Consider the following 26,647-nt stretch of genomic DNA (forward strand, 5'->3'; position numbering starts at 1 on the left):
TGTACATTTTTAGAATGTTTTTATCTAAGTAAATTTAATGTATGGAAAATAAAAAAAAAAAAAGTTCAAGTCCTTACGTGCTTTTAAAAGGCTTTGTCCCTTTTAGTTTTCTCCCAACCTAAGTTGAGAACTATTTTAGAAATTCATTCAAAACAACTTTACAATTAAAGACACCCTCAGTCTAACTACATTCATCTGCCAATGAATCAGATAGACCTTACATTGTTTGTGTCTCTATGCAACTGCTATTCTCTAATAATTAAAATTTGAGGGACAAACTTTGCCTTAGTCAAGGACAACTCTGCAAGGTACTGCTGTCCACAACTTGACACTTCACTCACTGCAGCAGACTGACTGTTGGGCTAATGAGCAGGGGGTTCTGTAATGTTTATAAACTAGGACAATGCTATGACTTAAAGAATTACTGGTGAAAGACAAGTGGAACTGCTGAACACAGCCTTAGCCCTTAAAACCAGTATTAAAACACTGTTTTGGAAGAATGGCATTTTGTACTGTAAGCTACACAGAAACTGCTGTCTGCTTGTTGCTTTCTTGCTAGATCCATGCCTTTGAAACCCTAGTTAAGTCTCAATACCTGTTCATACACTTGCGTCTGAATTGTTTATTAAATTACTGAAGGGCTAGATTCTGCCACCCTTATGCCTGTTGTAGTACCTTACTAGTCATAGTCCCAGTAAAGTCAGTGGGGACTACTGATGGAGTAAGGGGTGTAGAATCCCAAATTAAAAACATGAGATTTCTTTAAACTTATCTGTTACTGTAAACTCAGAAAAAAAGAAACAGTAAATCATGTTGCAGATTATAACAAGTTAGCCTTGGGATAAAAAGCTACATTGAGGGAAGTTTTAATTAAAATCTTGGATGAGATGGGAACAGCTGTTTTCCATGCAGAAAATATTCAAGCTATTTTATTAGTATGGTTTTGTGTGGGTAAGTTCATTGTGTCTTTGCTATGGGAAACATAATGCATCCTTCCCCACTAACAACTAAATTGCAATGGGACTGCCTTATGCTGGCCCCCTGCAAGCCTCTCCTATTTCTAACTTCTCCCTTTCTTTTGTGACAGGGCTCCTCCGTTCTACAGAGTTATTTTAATATGGTTGTTCACGGTCCTAAGCATCATCATAGATTGCTAAGCCACACTGGGATCTACTGACAGACAAACCTATCATTCAGCTCTAGGTACTGGAATCATACAGTGGCCCTTGACACATCTGTTTGCCCTTCTCTAGGAATGGCTGTTGCATTAAAATGAGAAGAAAGCAGTCTCTAAATTACCACTCAAGCTGTGATTGAGTCATATCAGCACTGTATTAATTAAAAAAAAAAAGCAACATTTGTACAGGAATCAGTCATTGATCACACAGTAATTACAAGAATGGCTGTCATGAGTTAACAGGATGGTTTTACACAAAAAACTAAACATAGGACAAGCTGCTTTTAAAGTTTACATTAAGTAAAAAACAATGAACATTTAAAAATTAAATAAGTCTTGTGAACAAGATGCATGCAGAAAGCTGTAGGTACAAATTGTACACCGTGATGTTGTACCGAGTGCCAAGATGCAGTAGTATTGCTTCTCTCCTCCCCTTCTTCCTGGTAGTAAGTTAACTCCCACTAACATGTAATTAATTCATACACATGATATACAAGGGTAAATCTCAGCCTGCGATACTTAACTTTACAACAACTCTAAAGGCAGGACACTGATCCTCCTTGGAACCCTCTGCATGGGATTCATCATCATAGTAACACCACATTTTTAAACTCCACGCAGTGGGCTTCAGTGATAGAAGTTGTTCCTCAGAACTTTAAAACATCAACTCCTGAATGTGAAATGATTTTATAAAGCACTTCCCCCATCAGTTATGACATGAACAAACAACTGACAGACAATTTCGATTCATGTTTGAATCCAACGTTTTCAGTAGAACTGTGTATAAACAAAGCAGTTTGACTTTCAGCCCTGAAGAGTTCATATACAACTGCTTTGCTGAATATAGGGAGCAGCAATAAAGAACAAATTAGGCAGAATGGTGCATGGAGTAAAACTAAAGATTTTAAAGACCAAGATCACTATGGGGGCATTACCCATTTTTAGTGGCTGCATCTATCACCCAGTCACGTTTATGGAAATAATTTCTTTTAACCAAAAAACCCCATTATGCTCTGGAAAAGCAGCCCCTCAGGGGAGGAGGGACTATCCACTGAAAGCTCACATGGAGCAGCCATTTGTCTCAGTGAAACCAGAAAGCAGTGAAGATTCATAATAGATTGAAGTTTCTCTTAACGTTAACTGTCCAGGAGCTAACCTGGAATCATCTTAAAATATAGACTTGCTACAATTAGAATAAAGCTGTGGGGTTTGGTATGAATAATGTCCAGGAATCTGGCATCTTATCTTATGCAGTAGCAGTACTATGAAACTATTCCCCCACCACCACTTGCCCTGACTTTCTGCAAATACTGAGGCAAATGATTCCGTAGTTGGACTAAAGATTTAATATGCACAAACTTGCACTTTAGAGCCTTACATGTTTGCTCCATGATGGAAAACGGAAGCCTTTCCCTGAAAAGGAGCATTTTCTAGGAACAGTAAGAGGAATTAACAGAAAGATGTCACACAAACACTTTTGTTCACTACTGGAAACTGGTGCCAGTTCCTGTGTCACTGAAGTCAGTCAAGTGTTTCTTGTGCTGGCAATCTGAATGTGCAAGGTATGGTTCCATTCAGGAAGTCCAGAGACTTAAAACAAGTGTGCCTATGTGAAATATGACAGCAGGTTTTCAAAGCTAGATCTATGCTGGTCTGTACTGGCACTCAGCTGTTTAATATTCACAAACAAGGCAAGGTAAGAGGAGGACACCTGCTAAAGCAAGACTATGCTAAGGTACTGAGAGGTGACATCCCTTTCTTTTTCCTGGGGTGGGGATAGGGGGTAGAAGGTAAAACCAAAATCCTAGGCTAGAAGCCACTTGAATGGTTTACACAGAAGATTGGACTCCAAAAGTTTCCTGAGAGGCATATACCATGTACAGGAATCCATCTTCATCCTTTTCGCTTTCATACACCTCTGATATGGGGGTTGACACGCTCACCATGCTGTGTCCATTCACCAGTAAGAAGAAAGCCTGAGTGGAATTCAGCTGCAGGCGGCGTCTGTTAAACAAAGAAAGAGGAGGAAAGTGCCATGGTAATGGAATTGTGTGTTACCCCAGTATTGTCTAACAAAGGCTCATTTCGGACATGTCCACTTGCTGTGTTAGTGAGCGACGTGCTGGTGCACACTATACGCCTGTGGGAATTCTGTGCATCCACGGACACACAGAAATCATCTGTCTTGCATAAAAAAATTGGTATTTTCCCGCATAAAACACATGTTGCTGCAGTTCTGCCTTTTACCCATCAGAGACTACTGTGGTGCCGGAACAGCCAGCTGCATTCATGCCACTGTTCAGGTGCCACAGAGGCCTCTGGTGGGCAAAAGGCAAAATTGCAGCACTTAGACAAAATGTATTTTATGTGGGAAAATTCAAAATGCTATGCCCAGTGCAAACCTTCCCACCCACATCCAAAACCCTCCAGATTCACGCCTAGGCTCCTTCCCTCTCACTCAGCTGTTCTGGTACTCGACTCCCCAAAGCCTTTGCACTGCTTCTGACCGGAAATACAGTTCTGTATTGTAATTTAAATGAATTACACAAAGTTCTGTATTAATATGCCTAGTAAGGAATTTATCAATAAAAAATTACCAGAACTTTTTTTTTGTCTGTATTGTTACAGACATACTTGCTAACAGATATTTTGAAATAAATTACCAAAATAATTGTAACTGGCATTATATTATTGTGTTACTTTGACAAATTCTGCATATTGTACTTTCGAATATTGTGTGCTGAATTTTTTAGCTCAGAATTCCCCCAGGAGTAACACTAACTGTCCTTGCAGACCTACTGGCATGCACTAAAAATTTCCTAGTGAGCATAACGTAATCGTGTAAGCAGCACTACACATCAGGCATACCAGAAACAGTCAGTGTGTGCTAGCACTGTTAGTGTGCCAGAGAACTTACATCCAAGGTGTTTTGCACTAACACACCATGTAGACAAGCCCTGAAATAGAGGCTGAGGCTATGTCTACACTACCGCGATAAGTCAACCCACACTACGCAACTCCAGCTACAGTCCACATACCTTATGTAGAGTTACAGCGGGGTCTATGCCGTGGGGGGTCAACGGGAGAAAATCTCCTGTCGACTTATCTTACTCTTCTTGTCGGGGGTAGAGTACATGGGTCGACTGGAGAGCAATCTGCAGTCGATTTGGCGGGTCTTTACTAGACCCGCTAAATCGACCGCTGGTGGATCGATCTTAGAGTGTCGATCCCTGCCGTAGTGTAGACCTGCCCGTAGTCTCTTGTACAGGGCCTACATGGGAAAGTTTGCCAGGTACACCAGTGGGGTTATAACAGCATAGTTATACTGCTACAAACCTGCCTGTGTAGACACTTATTCCAGTATAAAAGTGCCATTTTCAGCTTAGCTTGTCACTTAGGAAGGGGTTTAAACTAAACTGAAAAGCGGCACTCTGACACTCGGAAGTGTCTACATAGAGGTTACAGAATAACTATAATTATACCGAAAGAACCACAATGTTCTATGTAGACAAGGCCCAAAAGACTTTTGTATTTAGGCTTAATTAAGGAACCTCTCACTGTAATGGTATGAAACTGAGGCCCAGATTCATGCAATGACCTGACCTGAACCCCCATGGGTAGCTGGCAGGGTGTTCTCCATTAGGGCCCTAGACCTTTGGAACTCACTTCCTTATCATGTCTTCAATGTGCACGCTAAGGCCCACCTTGCCCCTTGCCTGTGGGGAGACAGGTGTTTTCGGAGAGCTGATGGGGTAAACCCCCTGGCACTGTGTACTGTTAGCTTCTATTGTATTTGTTGTCCTTTGATTATCCATTTGATAGCGGGAACTGAAGATCAGTTTAGTATATTTTTAAAGATTGTCAAGAGTGCTCAAGGCAGTTGCCAGGGGTTCTTACTGTAGTTGGTAAAAATCCAAAAGTGTAGAAATTGCTTATTTACTGAAATCACGTATCTGCAAGCATGAGATTAGAACCGTTTATCTGCATGCACAGTTTGGAAAAGTCAGGCCCTAGAGCCTTCAAAGCTGTGGAATAGGAAAGCCAGGTTAGCCACCGACAGAATGAAGGACGGAATTATGACTTTTACAAGCACTTGGAGAATCCAGGCTCAGCCTAACCTTAGGAGCTTTTCATTTCATATTCCCTGGAAAGCACCCTGACATTTTTAAACAAGTTGGCCTTTACAAGGGTACAGAGGAGGGGCCCAAACAGCCTTCTGTGGAACCATCAGTAAGGCTAAGATTTTGGCACAAAGATCAGTGTTCATGGTCATTGTGAATCTGAATAAGTCTGTGACCCCTGCAGCTCCTGTGGCCTCCAGGTGTTACAACCTGGCATACATGGTTGCAGCGCTGCTCCGGTTTGGTGCATCCAGCGCTCCAATGCCAATCAAATTTGGCCCTCTGCCTCCATTGCAATGCCTGGAGTGTGGAGCCAGGCTCAGCCTTGTGGGACAGGAACCACTGCTGCAGAGTTAGCTCACTCTCCAGCCCCTCCCCACCCTTTGTGACATATCCTCGTTTTCCCCCACACCTCTGCCATGACGTGCATTACAATTTTCTGTGGAAAAAAACCCATAGCTTTGCCCATAAACATGAGGACTGAAGCAAGAAAAACGTGCTTATTCTTAAGACTCTGGGCTTTGGAGTACACAGCCTTCTGCACTGGAGCAGATACATGCAGGACTAAAGTGAGGAGAAATGGGGAGCTTGAAAAGGAATTAATGGGTTGTCATTCTGTTCCTGCATGAGGATGGCACTGAGGAGTCAGACTGCCTTCCACAGCAGGCAGCAGCACCTAAATACTCGTCCTGCCGCTCTACGTCACTGAGGCCAGAGCTGCTTCCTGCCAACTCTGCTTTTGGCTCTAGCAGCTAAAGAGCTCTCAGCGGAAGATTCCTTTACTCTACTGTGCTGTAGCTAAAAGAAGAGCCAGCTTGAGCTCAAATTCTAACCGCTCAGGGTACAAAAGGGTTCCTGAATGTAGTAGCCAATAGACAGCACAGGATGACGTTCCCGCAGAGTGGCTACAGTTTGGTATATGCAAAAGCGCATGGGTAAGACCAAGACCGATTGTACAAAGTCAATTATGGGCACTGAAGTCCAGCACAAAAATGGACAAAAAGACTGAGTAGCAGGAAGACCTTTCAGCTAAGGCCTTGTCTATTCAAGGGCACAAGAAAATTAATCTAAATTAACTGTGTGTGAATTTAAAATGGATTAGTTAAACAGCCTTAAATCCATGTGTGGATGCTCTTATTTAGAATTAAGGTGGCTTTAATTTGTTTTCTCTTAATTCACTTCCAAACTGAATTAAAGTAAACCAATACAGAAGTTATTTTGGTTTTTCTTAATTCACTTCTATATTGGTCTACCTCCATTTGGAAGTGAAGAGAAATCAAATTAAAGTCATCTTAATTCTGAATCCACACAGGGATTTAATACACTTTAGGTGTGAATGTAAAATAGATTAGTTAAGTGTTATTTTGGATTAAGTTGTCCTGTGTGTCTCTGTGTAGACAAGTCCTACTGCTAAAGTATGATCTTAATTAAAAAGTCTTTTAAACTGCTCCAAAATACTTTGGGCCTCTAATTCTGAAGTCAGTTCCCACTTTTAGTAGTTCTTATGTAAGAATCTGGATTAGGCTAAGACATTAACAATCCCATAAGGGGGATTTTTACAGTGACATATGGGGAGGGTCTCTATTTTACTATTTGTCCCAAAGACAACTCTAAAAGAAGTAGCTCACATCTACAGTTCAGCCAGAGAAACAGCCACTCTATTCTTTAGAACAGCATTTCTCAAACAGGGGTCCATGGACCCTAGGGGTCACCAACAGTACTCCAGGGGGTTCGCTGGTCCTGCTGATCTATTACTCCACCTCCCTCCCTCAACTCCTCCCCCTCCCTCTATCTCCTGGAGGCTACTGAAGCCAAACTGGAAGCTTTTAGGTGCTAAAAGTCAGGCAGCACAGCAGGGCTAAGGCAGGCTCCCTGCCTGCCTTGGCTCTGTGCCGCTCCCAGAAGCGGCCGGCACATCCAGGGGAGGGGGGGGGGGGGAAGAGGGAGGTTAGGGAGAGAGACCGGGGGTCTCTGCGCACTGCCCCTGCCCCAAGCGCCGACTCTGCAGCTCCCATTGGCTGGAAACTGTGGCCAATGGGAGATGCGGGGGCAGTGTGCAGTGACCCCCGCCCCACCTAGAAGCCGCTGCCAGAGAGATGTGTCGGTCGTTTTCGGGAGCTGCCCGAGGTAAGCACTGCCTGGCCAGAGCCTGCACCCCTCCCTTACCCCAACCCAACCCCCTGCCCCAGCCTGGTGAAAGTGAGTGAGGATGGGGGAGAGCAAGCGACAGAGGGAGGGTGGAGCGAGCAGGGAGCGGGAAGGGGTGGGGTGGGGGCTGAGCGAGGGAACTTGGGGGGGCCCGAAAAAATTTAAAATGGGGGTCCTCGGGTTGCTAAGGTTTGAGAACTACTGCTTTAGAACATTAGTGAAGCAACAAACTAAACTCAAATGGTGAATGATACCCAACACTGATGACTACTTATTACCTCTAATCAAATATTCCCTGCTTTAAGATAGGGAACTGTACATGGATCTCCTCTGCTGCATAGTAATACCTTATGATACAATGTAACATATTAAGGTATTTTTTTTTCTTCTAACTTCACCTTTGACTTTCCTCTGAAGCAACGCAAAGCAAAAGTATTACAATACTCAGCCTCAGCCACAGTCTCAGTAAGAAGCATGGATATCAAAGCACCACGGTTTATGAATCTGTATTATGGAATTCAACATTTTCACTTAGGGCTTGTCCACACACAAGTTGCGCTGCTTTAGTTAGACCCAACATACTTAAAGTGCTTTGGCCCCCTAGTCTGGATGCAGCGATAGCGGTAGAGAGATGCTTTATGGCAGAATAGTTATATTCTCAAATGCAAAAGGGAAACCATACTGGTAAAACTGCATCTTCACCAGCGGTTGTACTGGTATAGCAATTTGGATAAAAAATTTACACCCCTAACTAATAGTTATACTGGTACAAAAAAACTGTATAGTTTGTTTAAAGGGTGTCACAGGTGGCTGGCCCCTTAACGTGGAGCCAGGGCCCAGTCTGCTCATTACAGACTTCAAGGAGAACAAGCCAGTAACGTAGTAGGGGGAAAAATAAGTGGGTAAACTAACCTAAACTCCTTTTTCCTCAAGTATGAAAGGGGTAAACTCTGTTTACCCTCCTTTCTCCTTGACAACACTATTGGAACCAGCCATCTCAGCACACCTGTAAGCAGTTAATTAACATCACCTAGGCAGTTAATTAATGAGTGCCTAGGCCTGATAAAAGGCTACCAGCAGTCAGTTGGAGGGAAGTAGTGCTAGAAAGAAGAGCTACCCAAAACTCTAGGAGGAGGATGACAATTTTGACCTGTTAACCTTGCCAAGTGGACAAATGAAAGCAGTAAGTAAAAAGAGACTATCTGAGAAGCTGACTGAGGGCTACAGCTGGCTTGAATTGTAACCCTACTCCAAGGGGAGAGCTGTGGATGCCTTATCAGATGTACTTGACTTTATTCTGCATGCTAATCCAGCTCCAGGAGACATGCTAGGGACTCCTGAAGTTGAGCGAACATACTTGTTGGCATTAACCCCAGGGCTGAAGGGTTGGACTTCAGGGTACAAATGGGTGGGGTGGTGGAGAGAGGGGTTGTGGGATCTTAACTCTTTCCTCCTTTCTCCCCGCCCCCCCGCTCCCTCCCCCAAGAATACAACTGGGACATCTTGTCCTCAGTCCCTGGGTTTGAGTAAGTGACTGAAAGACCCAAAGCAGGAGAGAGAGGACAGCAGGGCCACGCTGTGCCACAAGGGGGCAAGCCTGAGGTCATTGTCCTATCACAGTTATCCAAAGCATTCACTAGCTAGCAGATTAACACTGAACTATGACTTTATTTTGATCCACCATGTACTCAACCCTTAACATACCTGATAATTTTGATTAGTTCGCTCATGTTGACATGATCTGGTACCAGGAACTTAGTTTTATCCAGAACTGGAAGCTGCTTCTCACCCTTGTACCTTTCAATTATCACCTGGAAGGAAAAAAGCTCTGAAGTAGCAGTTATAAGGCAGTGCAGGGGCTTGTCTCTGCTTATTTTATAACTAAACATTCAAGAGTAGAACATACTGAAGAACTGTGTCAGTCAGTAGCTGTTTTACTTTAGGTGGGGCAGTTCCACCATAGCCTAATTGTAGATAATTACGTTCCTGTTCAGTCCCTTCTACTCTGTTCACACGTTTAAACATAGGTCTTGTTATATTAGTATTTTTCTTGTCTAGTGGCAGAGAGGACCTTTGCTCAATCAGAAAGAAGAATGGAACTAGTCTGGTTATAGCGAAATCAATGCAGTGCAGGAATAGTTATCCACACAAGCTATTTCTGTTTCCATTTTGTTTTAAGTGGTAAACCAGCTCTGTTGTATAACAGTCTTCTGGGCTATTTTCTAGTGAAGTGCAAGAACAGTGGAAAGTGGGGATTTTTTTTTGTTTGTTTTTAAACCACTTGGTAGAAGAATTTCAACTGGCTATGTCATCAGTTTTCAGCACTGGGAAACAGCTGAGAGCAAAGACCTCAAATTAAGTTATATCCTAATTAAATCACTGCTGTTGCTTTCAGAGAAATGAGGTGCCTCCCACACTTTACTAACCCCCCCTAAAGATCATTTTACACCATGACAGGGAGGAAAGGCAATTTTCGAGCAAAGAATGGTAAACTTAAAAAAAAAATTATTAGCACCACTTTATCCTTGCTGGCATAGCTTCCTTTTGATTTTAAACTAGGATGGCGGTCTTTTAAAGGCAAGATCAAGGCTACCCATACAATGGAACTCAGAATTTACCACCCGTACGATAGCCTGGACAGGAGTCCTGACTCACCTGAGTTATTACTGAGCAAGTCTAGAGAACATGGTAGCTCTGCCACCACTGATGGAGCTGCATCCATAGCAGTAAGAGTCAAAAAATAAAGACTAAGTCTAGTTTAGAGAGGCAGTTTGGCCCATCAGCCAAAGTGAGATGGAGTTGGCAGGACCTGTGGCTAACAGATGCTCCCAGCTATGGGTCACCTTTCCTGTGTAGACAGAATGCAAGTGGGTGGCTCAGGAGTAGGAGTCAGGCTTTCAGAAGAAGCACTCCCACCAGGCACCAGAAAGCTCTAGATAGAAGGGCTTTTTGTTTGGGGTTTTTTGTTTTTTTTTAAGAAGATCGGAATTGGCATATTTTGGCAGCATGGATCCTTAGATGTAATTCAAATCAAAGCATAATTTAGCCCTTGTTCTTTAGGGTTACACTCCTGACAGGAGTTACTGAGTACTCTCCTATTAGAAAAACAGGTCTTCCATTTTTGCATCTAAAGAGCTGCACCTAGGACTCTCACTGGACTCAGTCTGAGGTGTTCTGTTACAATTCACATTATACCATATACACACACAAGTAGCCCATATTTTGCCTGATCAATGTGCTAGCTGGTGGCAGCTGCTAGTCATTGGTTGCCAGGCTGAGGATTATTTTTCTCAAGACCAGGCCACCCCTGAAAGGATAATATTTATTCCTACAGACCCAGAGATTCCTAATACATTTTGGCCTTTCTTCCTTTCTGTGGTGAGAAAGGTAAAGTTATTAATCACTTACTGGTATTTTTGTTGGATGTTGATCTCGAATCAGTCGCACATCTTCTACTCTTTGCTCTGTGGGAGGAAAAAATATTGCCCAACTAAATGCTCAGATACACATTACATGGGTTTTGTTCTAAGCCTCAGGGATACAAGGTATGCTATTTCCTTGGGCTCTTACTTGTTAGTAGGTTTTTTGCTATAGGAAAAAGTGAGGTAAAGAAGTTACTAAAAGAGGAAAGAACCGGTTCAGTCAAGGCAATTGTCTAAAATAAAGCAATGATAATTACAAACTCTCCCATCAGGGATGACTGTTCTGTTCTTTAACCAGCAAGATGACTATTAAACTCATTTTGGCTGAGAACCCTATTCTGTGTTAATGCCGAATGGATGCCCACTAAAGCAAAGGACATTTAATCATGTGAATTTGCTGCATCCAGTCATGTTATCCATTATCCTATATTCCTGTTTAGGAAACTTAACATGACACTATCCTAGGTTTAATCTTGTGTTCCTGAAGAGGGAGTTGCTGGCTAGACTGGCATGTTTCAGGTAGTCAATGTCAGCTTAACACTGTACATTTGAATATTAGTTATCAATTTTCTATTTCAATACCACATCACCCATGCTGATGGTTCTGTTCTTCTAAACTCTGGTTTGTTCAGTATTTACCCATGCCAGTTTGCAAGACAAGGTTAGTTTCCTTTTAAAGGGAGGTATTAGTAGCACAGACTTAACACACTGAGCAAAACAGAAATCAGACCTGGTGTAAATTGACGCAATTACTTTAAAGTCAGTTATGCCTGCTTACACCAGGCCTGAATTTGGACTTGCCATGAACTCAGACTTATCTCCACTTCTCTCTGCTTTATGGGCATTGTCCCTCTATAAATACCTCTTGCAGAAAAATGACTGAATGCTACAGTACAGCCTTGACGCATTAGCAGACTCCTGTAATGAGAACCGATCTTCAGGGGTGTTGCTGACAGCTCTTCCTCTCCCATCAACCCAGCCCATTACTTTTATTCTAAGGTAAAGACAGATTACCTGGCCTGTCATTCAATAAACTGCTTTTCACAGCTATCCTTTGGTCACTGCTAAGATCTCATGCATCCATGCAAATTAGTCTGCCAAGAATCAAGCAAAACTAAAGCTTCTAAAGAGCAGGTCTGCAGTGATATGTGGGAACTAATGACTTCCCAAAACTTAAGATCTTTATTACAAAACTTCCTGTTGCTCAAGACCCTAAATACCAAAATTAACTTTCAGTAGAGACCAGTTCTAATTCACTGGGAATTCAAGAGTTCCAGATAAACACTACCCAAAGTCCTTAGGGTCCACCATCACCATGTCTGAGGACAGAGAAGTATGCCATTAAGCAATAGCTAATAAATTTAGCTGAAACAGGAGAGTTATACAGGGGGAAGAGCAGGAACAGTAATCCTCAACCAACCAAACTTAGTTTTAGTAACTTTTTCTATTGAGACAGATGAGTTTTGACATGGGAACTTTTTTTGATTCTAGCACTATTAGTGTGGAGTAGAAACAGCACAAAATGGGAGCCAGACAAATCTCTCAGATTACGGTGTATGGCATGTTCAAAATCGGGCCTCCGTCAGTTGCAGATAAAAGCTGTACTCTGACCACATTAGTTGTAGTGGCAACTAATTGGCTGCCATCCTAGCTGAACTTAATACCTGGGACTGAAGCTGTTGATAGGAATAAGGGGGAGAAGAATGGCTTTTGGAGGGAAGCTGTTGTTGGTATTTGAGGCTTCAGAAGAAAGGACAGATTAGATTGGTAAAATTTGCCAGCAACATCAGTACAGGCACTAGCTCAAGTACAAGGGAGTGACTGGTGGGGGGGAAGAGTCTGGATCAATTATTTCCATCAATTTTATTTTGCACTTCAAGTGGAATAGGCTGTGCTGCCAATTTTTGTTATTTTAAGAAAATGGAGGCTCCAGGAACAATAAAAAGGGGATGGCATTCCAGTCTTCCTCCCTGATCTATATGAACAGACTAAACAATGCAGCTCTTCAATCTTTTTGACTCCATCTTAGCCAGGAAGTGTGTTGGCACCATTCTAGCAAACTGTGCTTACTGAAAGGGACTAATCTGGTTTCCCCAGCCAACATTAAACAGAATATTTTATGCTCAGCTGCCTTTGAAGAACTAAACAGGGATGCAAGGAATGCATTTTAGTCAGCTTCCAGACTCCTAGGTGGAGAATTATTTCCACATGTTAGAATCAAAACTGAAAGTGGAATTTTAATTCTCATGTCAACAGCACACCGGAAGTTAAATGCTCAACACTGACAGGAAGGGGTTACATGCCTAATTCCAGGCATACAATGAAGAGATGTTTTCTGGCATCTGGGAGTTCTGCAGTCAATAATGGATTATGCAGACATGTAATATTACCAGCCCAAGAATCTAATTCTGCAGTGCATTTCATCCTTTTGTGGTACAAGTCTCAACACCACCATGCCACAAAACTCCTCTAACCAATAGCTTTCAGGGTCCTGTTCCATTTAAAAGTGTGGTCCTGTTGCTACCATGCTTGCCAACCCACAGGTTTCCCTGCCTGCTGATGTGGAACAAGTACCACACCATACAAAATGAAAACAAACCACACAATAACCTTTGCTTTCATTTTCTGCGGGGTGGCAGCAAGACAAAGCTATGATTCTTGTTCCACTCGAGCAAGCAGGGAAACCAGTTGAGACAGAAGTGCAACACCAACAGAGAGCCTCTAATCTTGTCCCTGCCTTCTTTTTTTTGGGGGGGGGGGGAGTGGCATTTTAAAGCCAACCCTCCAACGCCGGCTGCAGTGCCAACCTTTCTTATGTATGTTAAGCGGCCCAGCCCTGCCCAGCAATACATCTTTGGGTAGCCTTTTGTTGCAATCCCTTGTAACAATGTGGTTATCTGACTCCCTCACTAATTCCTTTTCAAAATTAGGGCACTGCAGTCCCATGCAGTTCCTCCTGCTCTGTCAGGACCAGGTCCCACTTGGAGGAGTATTGGATCAACAGGGATTTTTTTTTTTAAACTGTAGTCCAGTGAGTCACCAGCACTTGAATCCTGCGCCCCCCCGAGGACTTAGTCGAGAGAAGTGACACCAGGTCTGGGCTGCGGCTGGGAGGAGGATGACGCGGTTGCTTCACTTCAACACAACAACACCACACGGCCGCTCCGAGCAGGCAGGTCCCCAGCGCTGCTGGGCGCCGGGCCCCGGAGCGATGCTGGCCCGGGGCGGGTGGCACAGCACGTTCGCTGGGGTCCCCCCATCTCTCCCCACTTACAGTGGGGAGGGGGCTGTGAACCGGTACAAGTACCCCCCGCTCCGTGCCCCCCCACCGCAGCGCCCCCCGGGGCGGGGGATGGGCCCCTGTCACACACACACACACCCGGCTGGGCTGAGGAAGCGGGGGGGGGATGGGCCCCTGTCACCCCCCCCCCCCCCAGCTGGGCTGAGGAAGCGGGGGGGGGGGGGGAATGGGCCCCTGTCATCCCCCCCAGCTGGGCTGAGGAAGCGGGGGGGGGGAATGGGCCCCTGTTACCCCCCGGCTGGGCTGAGGAAGCGGGCCTCTGCCCGGGCACAGCGGGTACCCGGCTCCCTGCCGCCCTCGGGGCTCCCCGGAGCGGCTCTGCCGGCCCCTCATCCCCCGCGGACCCGGTCCTTACCGAAGGTGCGGCGCTGCTTGAAGCTCTTCTCGGAGGGCATGGCGGCGGCTCGGCTTGGCCCAGCCCGGCCCGGCTCCAGCGGCTACTGGCTGCGCCGCTCCGCCCCTACCTCGACCACCCCCCGCAAGCCCTGCTAGCCCGCGCGTCACAGGGGGCGGGGCCCCGCGCGGACGCGCCCCGCGCCTGCCCCCGTCGCCATCTTGAGTGTGGCGGAGCTTGGTGGTGCCCTGCGCGCGTGCGCGCAACAGAGGGAACGCGTCGGTGCTCAGCCGCGGAGGCCGGCCCCGCCCGTCACGTGAGGCACAAACCGCCTCCCGGGTACGGCCGGGCCCGGGCCGCGCTGCGCGCGCCACAGGCTGCTCCCACAGCTCGAATGCGGGCCCGCCCCGCGTAGCGTGGGGAGAGCTGGCCCAAAGGCTGCCGCACGATCCCCGCAGGCCCCTCCCCAGATACGCGCTCTCAGCTCCACCCCCCCACCACGTACCCCCCTCACTAGCCCCAGCCTCCCCCCCCCCCATCACAACACTCCCCTCACAAGCCACAGCCATAGCGTGTGGGGACAACTTATCCCATGAGCCTGGCCACAGCCACCGCCACGATACCCCCATCAGTCCCCCTCACACCCCATACTTTCCCACCACCTCCCCACACTGCCATACCAACCCCAGCCACCACCACCACCCCACATACACCACGGTGCCCCGGCATGCTACCTGCTCACCACACCCATGCCAGCCACAGCCACTCCCATGATACCCCCACCAGCACCATGCCAACCTCTTCCTGTGCTGCCTCCCACCGGTGTCACAACCCCCCCGTATAGTGTCCCCTCCTCCCAGCACCACATCGACCACCAACATCCACCAGCACCTTGGTACTCCCACTCCCATATAAATATCCCCATGACAACCATAGCCCCCTCCATGTAATTTCCTCCCACAGGCCTACACTAGCAAAGCCCAGCCATGTTGGTTGGGTTCAGCAAATACTGTAACTGGATGCCCCATTATGAGTTTAATTATACCATATGGGGACCACTCGGACCTTGTCTATGTTAGCATCATCCTTAAGTTTCCAACCATTGCAGCTCTACTTGTGCTAGAATAGTATAGACCAGACACTGGCGGTTTAAGCATTGTGTGATTACTTATCCTCCTCTATATCTGATCAAGATAGGATATAGGTTTGTTACAGCCCCTAGTTACTGAGTCTGGCTCTTTGTCTTTATAACTAGTGAGACTCATGCTTTCAGCCCTAGAGGTCCCTCCCAGGTTGAATCCCTTGTTAGCAGAGATGGTGTCTCTCACGCTAGCACTGTGGTCGCGTGAGAATAGGAATAAATACTTGTGTACACACAGTTTCTGGGTCTAACTTCAGTTTGTTTCTCAGTTTATAAGGGCATCTCCTGCAGCTAAACAATAGCTAAAACAATTCACTCCTCCCCATTCAATTCACCTCTTCAGAGGTCACCTGCTCATCCCTACCCCACCCCACCATGTGCACACACACTCACCACATCTCACAGAGCAGGTGTAAATTGCACAACCTAAATGGCACCATTAAAATGCAGATGCTATTATGACAAACCTGATCAGCAGTCCTCCCATCTAGCCATCGTTTTGTCCTTTCCAGACCCTTTGCCTAAGGGTGGGTGATTACATAAAACAAGCAAGAAAGGGTCCTTTCTGGGAAAAGAGAGGTCTCAAATTCTTCAGAGACATGAAGAATGTTGATAAATGCAAAGTAATGCACATTGGAAAACATAATCCCAACTATACATATAAAATGATGGGGTCTAAATTAGCTGTTACCACTCAAGAAAGAGATATTGGAGTCATTGTGGATAGTTCTCTGAAAACATCCCCTCAATATGCAGCGGCAGTCAAAAAAACAAACAGAATGTTGGGAATCACTAAGAAAGGGATAGATTAAGACAGAAAATATCATATTTCCTCTATATAAAACCATGGTATGCTCACATCTTGAATAGTGTGTGCAGATGTGGTTGCCCCATCTCAAAAAAGATATATTGGAATTGGAAAAGGACAACAAAAATGATTAGGGGAATGGAATGACTACCGTATGAGGAGAGATTAATAAGACTGGGACTTTTCAGCTTGGAAAGGAGATGACTAAGCGGGGGGTCTGCTTGAGGTCTATAAAGTCATGACTGGTGTGGAGAAAGTAAATAAGGAAGTGTTATTTACTCTCTCATAACACAAGAACTAGGGCCACCAAATGAAATTAATAGGCATCAGGTTTAAAACAAATACAAGGAAGTATTCACACAACACACAGTCAACCTGTGGAACTCCTTGGCAGAGGATGTTGTGAAGGCCAAGACTATAACAGGGTCAAAAAAGAACTGGATAAATTCATGGAGGATAGGTCCATCAATGGCTATTAGCCAGGATGGTGCCCCTAGCCTCTGTTTTCCAGAAACTGGGAATGGGTGACAGGGGATGGATCACTTGATAATTACGTGTTCTGTTCATTCCGTCTAGGTCACCTGGCACTGCCCACTGTCAGAAGACAGGATACTGGGCTAGATGGACCTTTGGTCTGACCCAGTAGGGCCATCCTTATGTTCTTATGACATTAAGCAACAATCCCAGCCCAATCAGGCTTGGTAATATGGGCTGTGTCCCCACAACTGTATCAAAACACCATCAATGGCATTATTTAAGTTTAAGGCTGCAAGGACCCCCCCTAAATCATCTAGTTTGACCTGCATATCACTGGCCACCCGCACCACCCAACACCTGCACACTAAACCCAACAACCGAAATTAGACCAAAGTATTACAGCCCATGGGAGACTACACTATTATGTGTCAGAGGTAGAGAATAGGAGGGACTGGAGTGCACCATTGCCTGAGGCCCCCTGCAATGACAGGGAAATGATTGAGATATACCCAGATAATCCTGGCAAGTGACCTGTACCCACTTGCTGCAAAGGAAGGCAATATATATATATATATTAAAAACAAACAAACAAACAAAAAAAACACAACCAACCCTTCCCCAAGGTCACTGCCAATCTGACCCGGGGGGGAAATTGCTTCCTGACCCCACATAAGGCAATATGTGAGCAAGAACCAGCCAGGGAAGCACCGAGAGAAAGAATGCTCAGTGCCAGCTCAGAGCCTTGTCCCTCCCTGTCCAATGTCCCTTCTCCAGCTAGAGGACACACACACACGCACACACCCTACCTACCTCTGCAGGTGGCCAGCTGAAATCCTGAAGCAAGGTTTTAGAAACATAAAACAAACTGGAAGTTAGCCCCAGGGCTGTTGAGTCCTGCCCCCTACCAACAGGTTTTCTGCTTCTGAGAGAACAGCCACTTACCAAGTCAGAACAATATTCAGGGTATTTGATTTATAATACAAAGCAAAAATAAGAGTATTTCCCCCACTCTTATAACACAAAACAGCTGAACCATTTTAGCCTAAGTTTCCAAAATACATCCTCTTTTTGGGGTGGGCTTATCTCCATGTACAGTGATAGAACTGCACCTGTGCAGTTGCGCTGATGTAGCGCTTTAGTGAAGAGACTCCTACGCCGATGGGAGAGCTTCTCCCATCAGCATAGTTAATCCACCTCCCTGAGAGGCGGTAGCTGTGTTGGTGGGAGAAGGTCTCCCACCGACATAGCGCTGTCTGCATGGGGGGGTTAGATCCGTATAACTATGTCGCTCAGGGGGTGGATTTTTCACACCCTTGAACAACTTAGTTATACTGATGTAGGTCTGCAGTGTAGATCTGGCCTAAGGAACTGCAACTGTATCTCACATGTTTAGCTGCAAATGCTAGCATACAATTGCTGTGCCTCACCTAGAGAATTTTAGAAGGTGCTTATTAGACAGCTAAGTAACGCTGTCTGACATCACACCTTTAAATCCTAGTCTAGACAAATCTTCATTGTGAAACCTGGACCAAGCCATATCAATGTATCAAACTTGTTGGAATTGTAGCAGAACCCAAACAATTTCAGTTTAAACCCAGTTTTCATTTATACCTGCCACAGCCACCAGCCTCTGCTAAAGTCAAACTGTTTTTAATTTTAACTGCCTTATACTATAAGCTATCGGGGTGACCCATGACCTTGCCATGATGGTGCATTAAAGTCTGCAGCCAGTCAGACAACATTCTGAACAAGATGAGAATACTTCAGTACACTGGGAAACCCTGAATCAACTGGTTGATGAGTTGGTGATGACTTGTAGCATGGTTACTGTGTCTAGGAAGGAAATATCCATTAAAATTACAGGATGCCCTGTTCTCATTTTGAAAGGAAGGCTCAGTAGGCACCTTATGATTCAAGGCCAAGTATTTCCGGTAACTATATAATCATAGGATGAGATCACTACAAAACGTGACTGACTGCTCCGAGAAAGACAGCCCCGAGGTCTATAATGTTTCCATCGATCATACAGAGAAGAGCAGCTGAAACAAGTTGGCTGATCATCATCAGGGAGGTTGGTGTCCATTTAAAACCTAAACTACAGGAATACAATCTATGCTTGACCCCTCTGCCCACTGATTGAAGAATAGGGAGATCCCTTTTAAAGAGACAGCTTTTAAAAGCTGCTCACAGCAAGTGGCTCACTGTTGGAGCCACTCCATCTGTGAATAAGAAAAACCATCCTTAGCTTTAGACATTACACAGAATTAGAGTTCACTATGTTCTCTGAATTGCTGTTCTCTCAGGGACTGCAGGCAGTGGTATAGGAAATACCAATTCCACTAGCACTTTTGGGGCCAGCTGTCCAAAAGTAATCAGCACCCAGCAGCTCTTACTATTCTCAGAGAGAGTTAGTGGGTACAGAGCTCTTTTGAAAATTGGAGTATTGATTTGGTGCCTAAATGGGAGAAGAGCCCTTTTGAAAATCTGGCCCATATAACACATAGATCTTAATACACTTTACAAAAAAGGACATCATTATCTCCGCTTCACAGATGGGGCAATAGAGGACAGAGAGGTGAGGTGATTTACCCTACTCTGCAGGTCAGTGGCAGAGCTAGGCCTAGCTAGGCCCTAGCTCTGATTCCCATTCCCATGCCATATCCACCAGGTCACATGAGCTGTCAAGCCTGAAATAGAACACACTAGGCATTGGCCATGGTGTTGTTTGTTAGAAAGCAGTTCAGTGCAGGATTACAGAGGCACACATTTGGAGAATCCTATGCCAAGACGGTCTTTTCTGAAGACTGCAGCAGAATATTTCAGTCCTGGGAGAGACATTATGTATTAGCTTTGATTCCAACTTACGTAGATTCCATTGATTGAGTCCCAAAGGCTACAGGGACCATACAAGCAAAGTGAACCAATACTGAGACAGCAAAAAACACCTTTACCTGCCTGCTATACAATAGCAGATCCCATTAGACGAGAGAATATTTTCCCTGTTGGGACCTGCTGCTGGGAAAAAGCTGATCCTGTACAATTCCTTACCTGTCCTCTTTTTAGAGCAATAATATATTTAAATTAAAGACACTAGAATGGCAGAGAATAGCCACCTACCTCCGCCTTTATCCAACCAGCCATAGGTCAGAGTCCACAATCATTCTCCCTTAGAAAGTGATTATCACATATCAGTAATGATAAGCTGGCTTCCGAGGGAACGTCTACACTACACTTTGGGGTTAGCCTCCCAGCCCAGGTCTATAAAGTTAGGCTAATGGGGCTCACACTAGCACTCTGTAAATAGTCATATAGCCAGTTCTTTAGAGTGATAGCACACTCTCCTCCAGGAAAAACAACGAGGAGTCCTTGTGGCACCTTAGAGACTAACAAATTTACTTGGGCATCAGCTTTTGTGGGCTAAAACCCACTTCATCAAATGCATGGAGTGGAAAATACAGTAGAGAGGTATAAATACACAGCATATGAAAAGATGGGAGTTGCCTTACCAAGTGGGAATAGCCCACTTCCACCTTAATTGAATTGGCTCGTTAGCACTGATGGCAACTCCCATCTTTTCATATGCTGTGTATTTATACCACTCTACTGTATTTTTCACTCCATGCATCTGATGAAGTGGGGTTTAGCCCATGAAAGCTGATGCCCAAGTCAATTTGTTAGTCTCTAAGGTGCCACAAGGACTCCTTGTTGTTTTTGCTGATACAGACTAACACGGCTACCACTCTGAAACCTCTCCTCCGGGACACTCACTTGGTGTCCTGTCCCACTGCTCTCTCTCCAACATGCCCTCTCTGGAGAAAACCTAGTTGTTTCAGGAGGAAGCTGTCTGCTTTTCCATCCCAGCAGAACTGTCTGGGCCAACACATTATCTGCCCTTGTGCCTTCAGTTACGGCTTTCCTGGTCTCCCCTTACCCTTGTAAACCAGCTACCTCTGCTATAGAATAAGCCATTCCTCAAGCATTTGTCTGGGCCACCACTGTTTATCTTCCCTCCTCACAGTATTGTCCAGGAGTGGTCTTTCCCCCAGACTCACCTGCCCCAGAGGAATCTCCTAATCACAAGCCTCTTCTTGTTAAAGCCTTAGCTGCTATCCTCCAGAATGGTTTGCTAAATCTTTGACTAGAACAAACATAACCAAGAGTACTTCACACAACACACAGTCTACCTGTGGAACTCATTGCCAGGGGATGTTGTGAAGGCTAAATGTATAACTGGGTTAAAAATGAATTAGATAAATTAATGGAAGATAGATCCATCAATGGCTATTAGCCAAGATGATCTGGGACTGAACCCCATGCTCTGGGTGTCCCTAAACCTCAAATTGCCAGAAGCTGGGACTAGATGACACGGGATGGATCACTGTAAATTACCCTGTTCTGTTTATTTCCTCTGAAACATCTGGCACCGGCTGCTGTCAGAAAACAGTATATTGGGCTAGATGCCCCACTAGTCTAACGTAGTATGGTGTTTTTTATGTCCTTAGGACTTGCCCATCACCACTGCAGACTTGGAGGGGCACCTTTTGAATCAATATTCTTGACATTTGAGCTACAGTTACTACCTTAAAACAAAAAATCTCTGTGTATAGTCTACTCTCATAAAACCCAAGCTGGGAAGCAGTGGCTAACTCCCTCCTTTAAATCAAGCAGGTCTGTCATGGCGGTCGCCTGAGGAAAGCTCACCTCCCAGGACTCAGTCAGGTTTCCATACGAGCTAGGTGACAGCACATTGAAATATATTTCACAGTCAGAATTACAAATCCATTCCAAACTTCCCTGGTGTTTAAAAGGGTTTTATACTGTATGGAAGAAGTTTATTCCTTTGCTCTAAGGGCTGCACTTCTTCTATTGCTAAATAGAGGGTGTTAGTCTCTAGAGTTGTCAGGTCAGCACCTGACACCAACATTAAATTCACACACATTGAGGGGAAAAACATTAAACAACTTTACAGGTGAAAGTCCATAACATGAAGGGAAGGAAACTATTGCACTCTATTGCTGGTCACTACAGTGCAGTTTACGGTCCAACCAATGTCCTTGCTCAGAAAAAATGTGGCAATTTGTTTCTTCCTTCCCTTCGCTTCCCTTTCCCCACCTCCCTCCCCAAAAGACAGAGAAAGTTCAGCTAACTAGTGTGAACAGGAAAAAGGGGGGTAACAGATGGAGCTGGTGAGAGAGTCTCTGAATGTTTGTGAATTATCTAGTGTTTTTATTGATCTAAACCTGACCCTTTTCATTAGTCAAAGGTCATTGACAGTCTTGAATATATTGAATACAAGGGTGCAGCCATTCTCCAACCTATACAGATTTTCTGGTACCAGGATTGAGACAACTAGTATTTGTGATAATTTAGAATGGTTCTATTGAGAACTGTAGCCCATACATTTGCCTTAAAATTGTTATAATCCTGTGAGGAAAATCCTCAGGAGTTTAAATTTCTTTTTGGAAAACATCCTCTGCCCCATAACTTTTGTACTTGCTCAGCAAGAAATTAAGAATAACAGAAAGCAATAGTAATTCTTCTGGGGAGTGCAAAACAGCAATGTTTTGTGCTCGCCAAGCTGGATCAGCAGAGGGTGTAGCACAAAAAGCACTGCTCCCCGGTACCACATATATTGACATCAGTTAATGATGCTGGTGCTCGAGCAAACATTTCTTGGCCTCAAAAATCACTTTTGAAGATGAAGTTGTTTTCTGTGAAAACACTGTGAGTCAGCTGATCTTTGGCATCTGGGAAAGAATAATTTACATTTATATAGCGCTGGTCATCCCAAAAGAGCCACACCCCCTTTGCAAGCACAATAAACTGTATTCTCTGCATGTGTGGGTTTGTGGAATAATATTTTCCACTCTGTTTAGTACACCTTGAATTCAAGGATCTCCCAGCACTTTACAAATAATAATAAAGTCTCACAACTGCCTATGTGGTGGGTAAATATCATTCTCATTTTACAGACTGAGAAGCTGAGGCATGGACAGATTCATGACTTGCCCACAAGTACACAACTGTTACTCTGTAGTATAGCCAATAATAGAACCTAGAACACCCGACTCCCAGCCCCGTGATCTAAATACTACATAATGCTTCTCAGAACTGATCATGCTGGAGGATTTAGACTGGCAGAATGTAATTACTCAGACTGGAATCTGGCCAAGACACCAGAAATAACAATCCTTTGCCTGTGAGATTGCCACAGTCTTTAATGACTGCACATGATTAGGACCACAGGTGATCAATCAGCCTTACAGATCATTAGACAAACAGCACCTCCATAAGTTCAGCAGCCCATTGCACCATGCAATGGCATTTGGCTCAGCATTGACTCAAAGAGAAAAAAGCCACTGAGTCATCAACTGCAATTTCTGCAGCACTCTGGGTTTTCCTTGGAGATCCCCCATCTGGACATTGACCAGCTTATCCTGTAAGGTCTGATGAGATCAGAGCCCAGCTAGAATACCAAAAGGTGGCGATTGCTAAAAGCAGGAGGAAAAAAGCTGTTTCCCAGAAAATGAGGAACATCTGGAATCAAGATGTAAAAACCAAAACTGTACAGTCCTTGAAGATGTATTCCTAGTCTGGAGTGATGAGCCATAAATGGCTGTTCGCCATAGAATCCCTTCCCCAAGGCCACATAATACAAGGCAGAAACTGCAGTGCAGGCTTACACCATGAGATGCACTGTTACAATCATTGTGGAGAGCAGAGGCTGCAAAGAGGACTTGTTCGTCTGTCTCTGCCTGGTTTACAGCCCTCCTCTTTCGCTTGCCAACTGGCAAATAAATAATCCTCTGGCATAGTTATTCAGATTATAATTGGCCAGTTGTGCCGTCAGTCGGCAGTGAATCCTGTCACAGAGCCGGGGAAGGTGTAGACACCTGCAGGATTCCAGAAAATGGGGACATCAATTTGGGGCCCGATTCAAAGCCCTTTAAAGTCTATGGAAAGACTTTAACTGACTTCAGTGGGAGCTATATCAGGTCCTTTATTGCTAGAGAGAAATGAAACGGACATGTTTCCCCTTTCAGTACATCCCTTATTCAAAAGTACTACAGCAACAGCTCCAAGCGCTGCAGCCTGTAATAACGAAACTGAAGCGTTAGGGGCTATTACTCCAGAACACGGCAGTAATTTTTGTGCCAGGCATTAAGTATGTTCAAGTACTTGGTAGTACCAGAGAGCACGTGAGCGATGTAAGTGAATAAAACAGCATATTTATCCTTACCGCTGCCAGGAAAAGTAAGGACGATAGCATTCAGGTAAGGGGCCTAAATAACATAGCAGGGAATGTCCGTTTGATAATCTGACAGCAGGGAGTTAAGCCTCCAGAGGAGGTGCTGAGGAGATTCAAATATAAGGGTTCTGATCCTACACCTGACCCAACTTGCCCCCACTACTCCCATCTCCTTGGCCCATCCCCATACTTCCTCTCTGCCTGTAGCAACATCAGGAGCTGTCACCTGAATTGCTCGCCAGCTGGGGCTCCGAGTGGACAACCTCGCAAGACCCTCCAGCTAGGACCTGGATCCTGGGCTGACTTCAATGGCAGTTACTCCTATCCTGTGTGTTGCAAAGGCATGGGGTCCTTAGTGTTTCAAACCACCATTGCATCCGAGTGGGGAGACAACAGTCATCCTTAGCATTGGCAGAGTACTTTGTATCTTTAGCTGCAGTCTTCGATCCCCCATCCCCATGGGGGAGGATTTAAAGTCCTTATATTTTATACAGAGTGGGAGGCCAAATGGCTGGTCCAAGATCACATAGGGCCTCATCTAAAGCCAGCTGCGTGCCATTGACGTCACCGGGTTTTGGATCCGGCCCAGAGTGGGAGGAGCACTCATGTATTTTTAGCTCCCAGGTCCATGCACATACCCCTAAGCCAGGCTACCTGTCAGGTGAAACAAATGCAGACTGGAGACCGCCACCACCGCTTTGTTAGTGAATCATTTCCTCTCTCTCCCTTGCCTTCTTCTGCCTCAGCTCATAAGAAGCCACCTGGCGTCACCATGGATCAACCTGCCCTCTGCTGGCTTGAACTGTTTTAGGGGGTGAAATTGAAGGAAGGTGCTTTCATTGATGAAAAGCCCAGTTATCAAGAGACTTGGGAGAAAGAGGCAGCTCTGATCATTGAGTGATGGATAACTCCTTGTAGCCAAAGGGATGTTGAGGATAAGATTATATCGGAGGTAGGGAGATGACTGTGGGGGTCAGGTGTGACTGGTAGGGATATGGTAGGGAGCAGGGTCAGAGTAGAGAGAAAAGAAAATAGAGGCAAAACCAGAAAAACCAAAGGAGGAAGGACTCATCAGCCTTGTACTGCAAAGTTTCAGCATGGAGTAATGGCACAAGAGTATCCTTTGTTTTAGTCCCCAACTGAGTTCTTGCCATCTGTCTCTTTGCTGCTTTTCCCCTGAGCCCAGTGGCCCTAACTGGTTACATAGTGGCTACAAAATCCTCTAGACCAGCAGCACCAGAACTCTTGTGCGCCTCTGTGTGGGGACTGGAGGTAGCATGATGAACGAAGAGGACCATGTGATTTGATCCATATAGAAAGCAGATGTTTGGTTCCCCCATCCCGATTATGCCTCCCATGCAGCCACAGTTCCAAAAGTGGATACTGGTTTGGGGTGACTCAGGCTCTGGGAGCCCAACTTAACGTCCCCTTGGGCCTGACTTTCAGAAGTTTACAGCACCCACAGCTTCCATGCATTGAAATCAGAGCTATGGAGGCCCAGCTTGTCTGAAAATCAAGCCCAAAACTTTCAAGCTGGGCACCCAAAATCAGTGGCTACTTTTGAAAATGTTGGCCTTATTTCACAGACAAGCTCAGCTGCCCCTTCAGCGTCTGACGCAGGAGCATGCAACCGAAAACAAAATGCATGTTCCAGGCCTATTTGAGTTGCATTCTCCACAATAGCTCCCATCAACAGAGCATCCGCCTCCTCCTATCAAAATGTCCAGCAATCCCACTCATGCCTGCCCGCTCACAGGCCTGTTGCATTTCGGTTGAGTTCTTGAGCTAGTGTTTTGTTTGTAAATGAGCATGGGGGAGATGGCAGCATTACGGAAGTAACTGTTATTTCTCCATCTAGGGCACCTCCAGCCATTAATTTATAGGGTGAGGATATAATGATCCAGTATATTAAGTGTGAGTTATTATTATTATTATTTTTATTGGCAGCTCTGAAAGACCCCAATTAGGAGAGAAATCTTGGCTCCATTGAAGTCAGTGGCAAAACTCCCATTGACGTCAATGGGGCTAGGATTTCCCTCTATAGTCCCTATTGTACTAAACATTATACCAACAACTACTGTAGTTTGTTCCCGCTCCAGAGAGCTCAGAATCTAATAGTGACTCTTCACGAGGTGAAGCAAACATAAGATTCGTTTTAATTTTTAATGTTTCAATGGAAACCACCTTGTTTCCTTGCAAATAAGATTAATAGGTATCCTGAAGCATTGTGCTTCTTCTCTGCAGAGCGCTGCTGCCCAGATACTCCTGAGCCCCACAGCCCTCCTTTAAGTAGCAAAAAATGTTTGAATGCCTGGAAATTACAAAGGGAAAAGGATTCTTCCCAAAAAGCCACAGCAAGGGGAGGAGTCATTTGCAAAAGCAGAGCCCTCTCTCAGCGTTTCAGTGTTGTTTATGGTCACTGGAGAGCGAATGTACTAAATAGACAAAACAGATAAATAATCCAACCCA

The 26,647-nt window shown here is 45.0% G+C and overlaps 1 protein-coding gene across 1 annotated transcript; it reads right to left on the reverse strand.

The window, feature by feature from the left end:
• Nucleotides 1–1,313: 1,313 nt before the first annotated feature.
• MAP1LC3B (microtubule associated protein 1 light chain 3 beta) lies at nucleotides 1,314–14,624 on the reverse strand. The gene is made up of 4 exons (XM_065416887.1): nucleotides 14,525–14,624; nucleotides 10,855–10,910; nucleotides 9,151–9,257; nucleotides 1,314–3,181 (listed from the first exon to the last, which is right to left on the reverse strand). The coding sequence occupies exons 1-4, from the start codon at nucleotides 14,562–14,564 to the stop codon at nucleotides 3,007–3,009; spliced, it is 378 nt and encodes a 125-aa protein (XP_065272959.1). The 5' UTR covers nucleotides 14,565–14,624; the 3' UTR covers nucleotides 1,314–3,006.
• Nucleotides 14,625–26,647: the final 12,023 nt, after the last annotated feature.

This window comes from Emys orbicularis, chromosome 14 (genome assembly GCF_028017835.1).
Source record: "Emys orbicularis isolate rEmyOrb1 chromosome 14, rEmyOrb1.hap1, whole genome shotgun sequence".
Taxonomy (NCBI): domain Eukaryota; kingdom Metazoa; phylum Chordata; order Testudines; family Emydidae; genus Emys; species Emys orbicularis.

What these genes read in the sequence shown, in the direction of transcription:
- MAP1LC3B (XM_065416887.1), bottom strand. Translation starts at nt 14,564, where the DNA reads ATGCCCTCCGAGAAGAGCTTCAAGCAGCGCCGCACCTTCG. An exon ending in CAAGCAGCGCCGCACCTTCG is followed by an intron (nt 10,911 to 14,524) that starts GTAAGGACCGGG and finishes TTCCTCCCACAG; the next exon opens with AGCAAAGAGTAGAAGATGTG. An exon ending in GAACTAATCAAAATTATCAG is followed by an intron (nt 3,182 to 9,150) that starts GTATGTTAAGGG and finishes TTTGTTTAACAG; the next exon opens with ACGCCGCCTGCAGCTGAATT.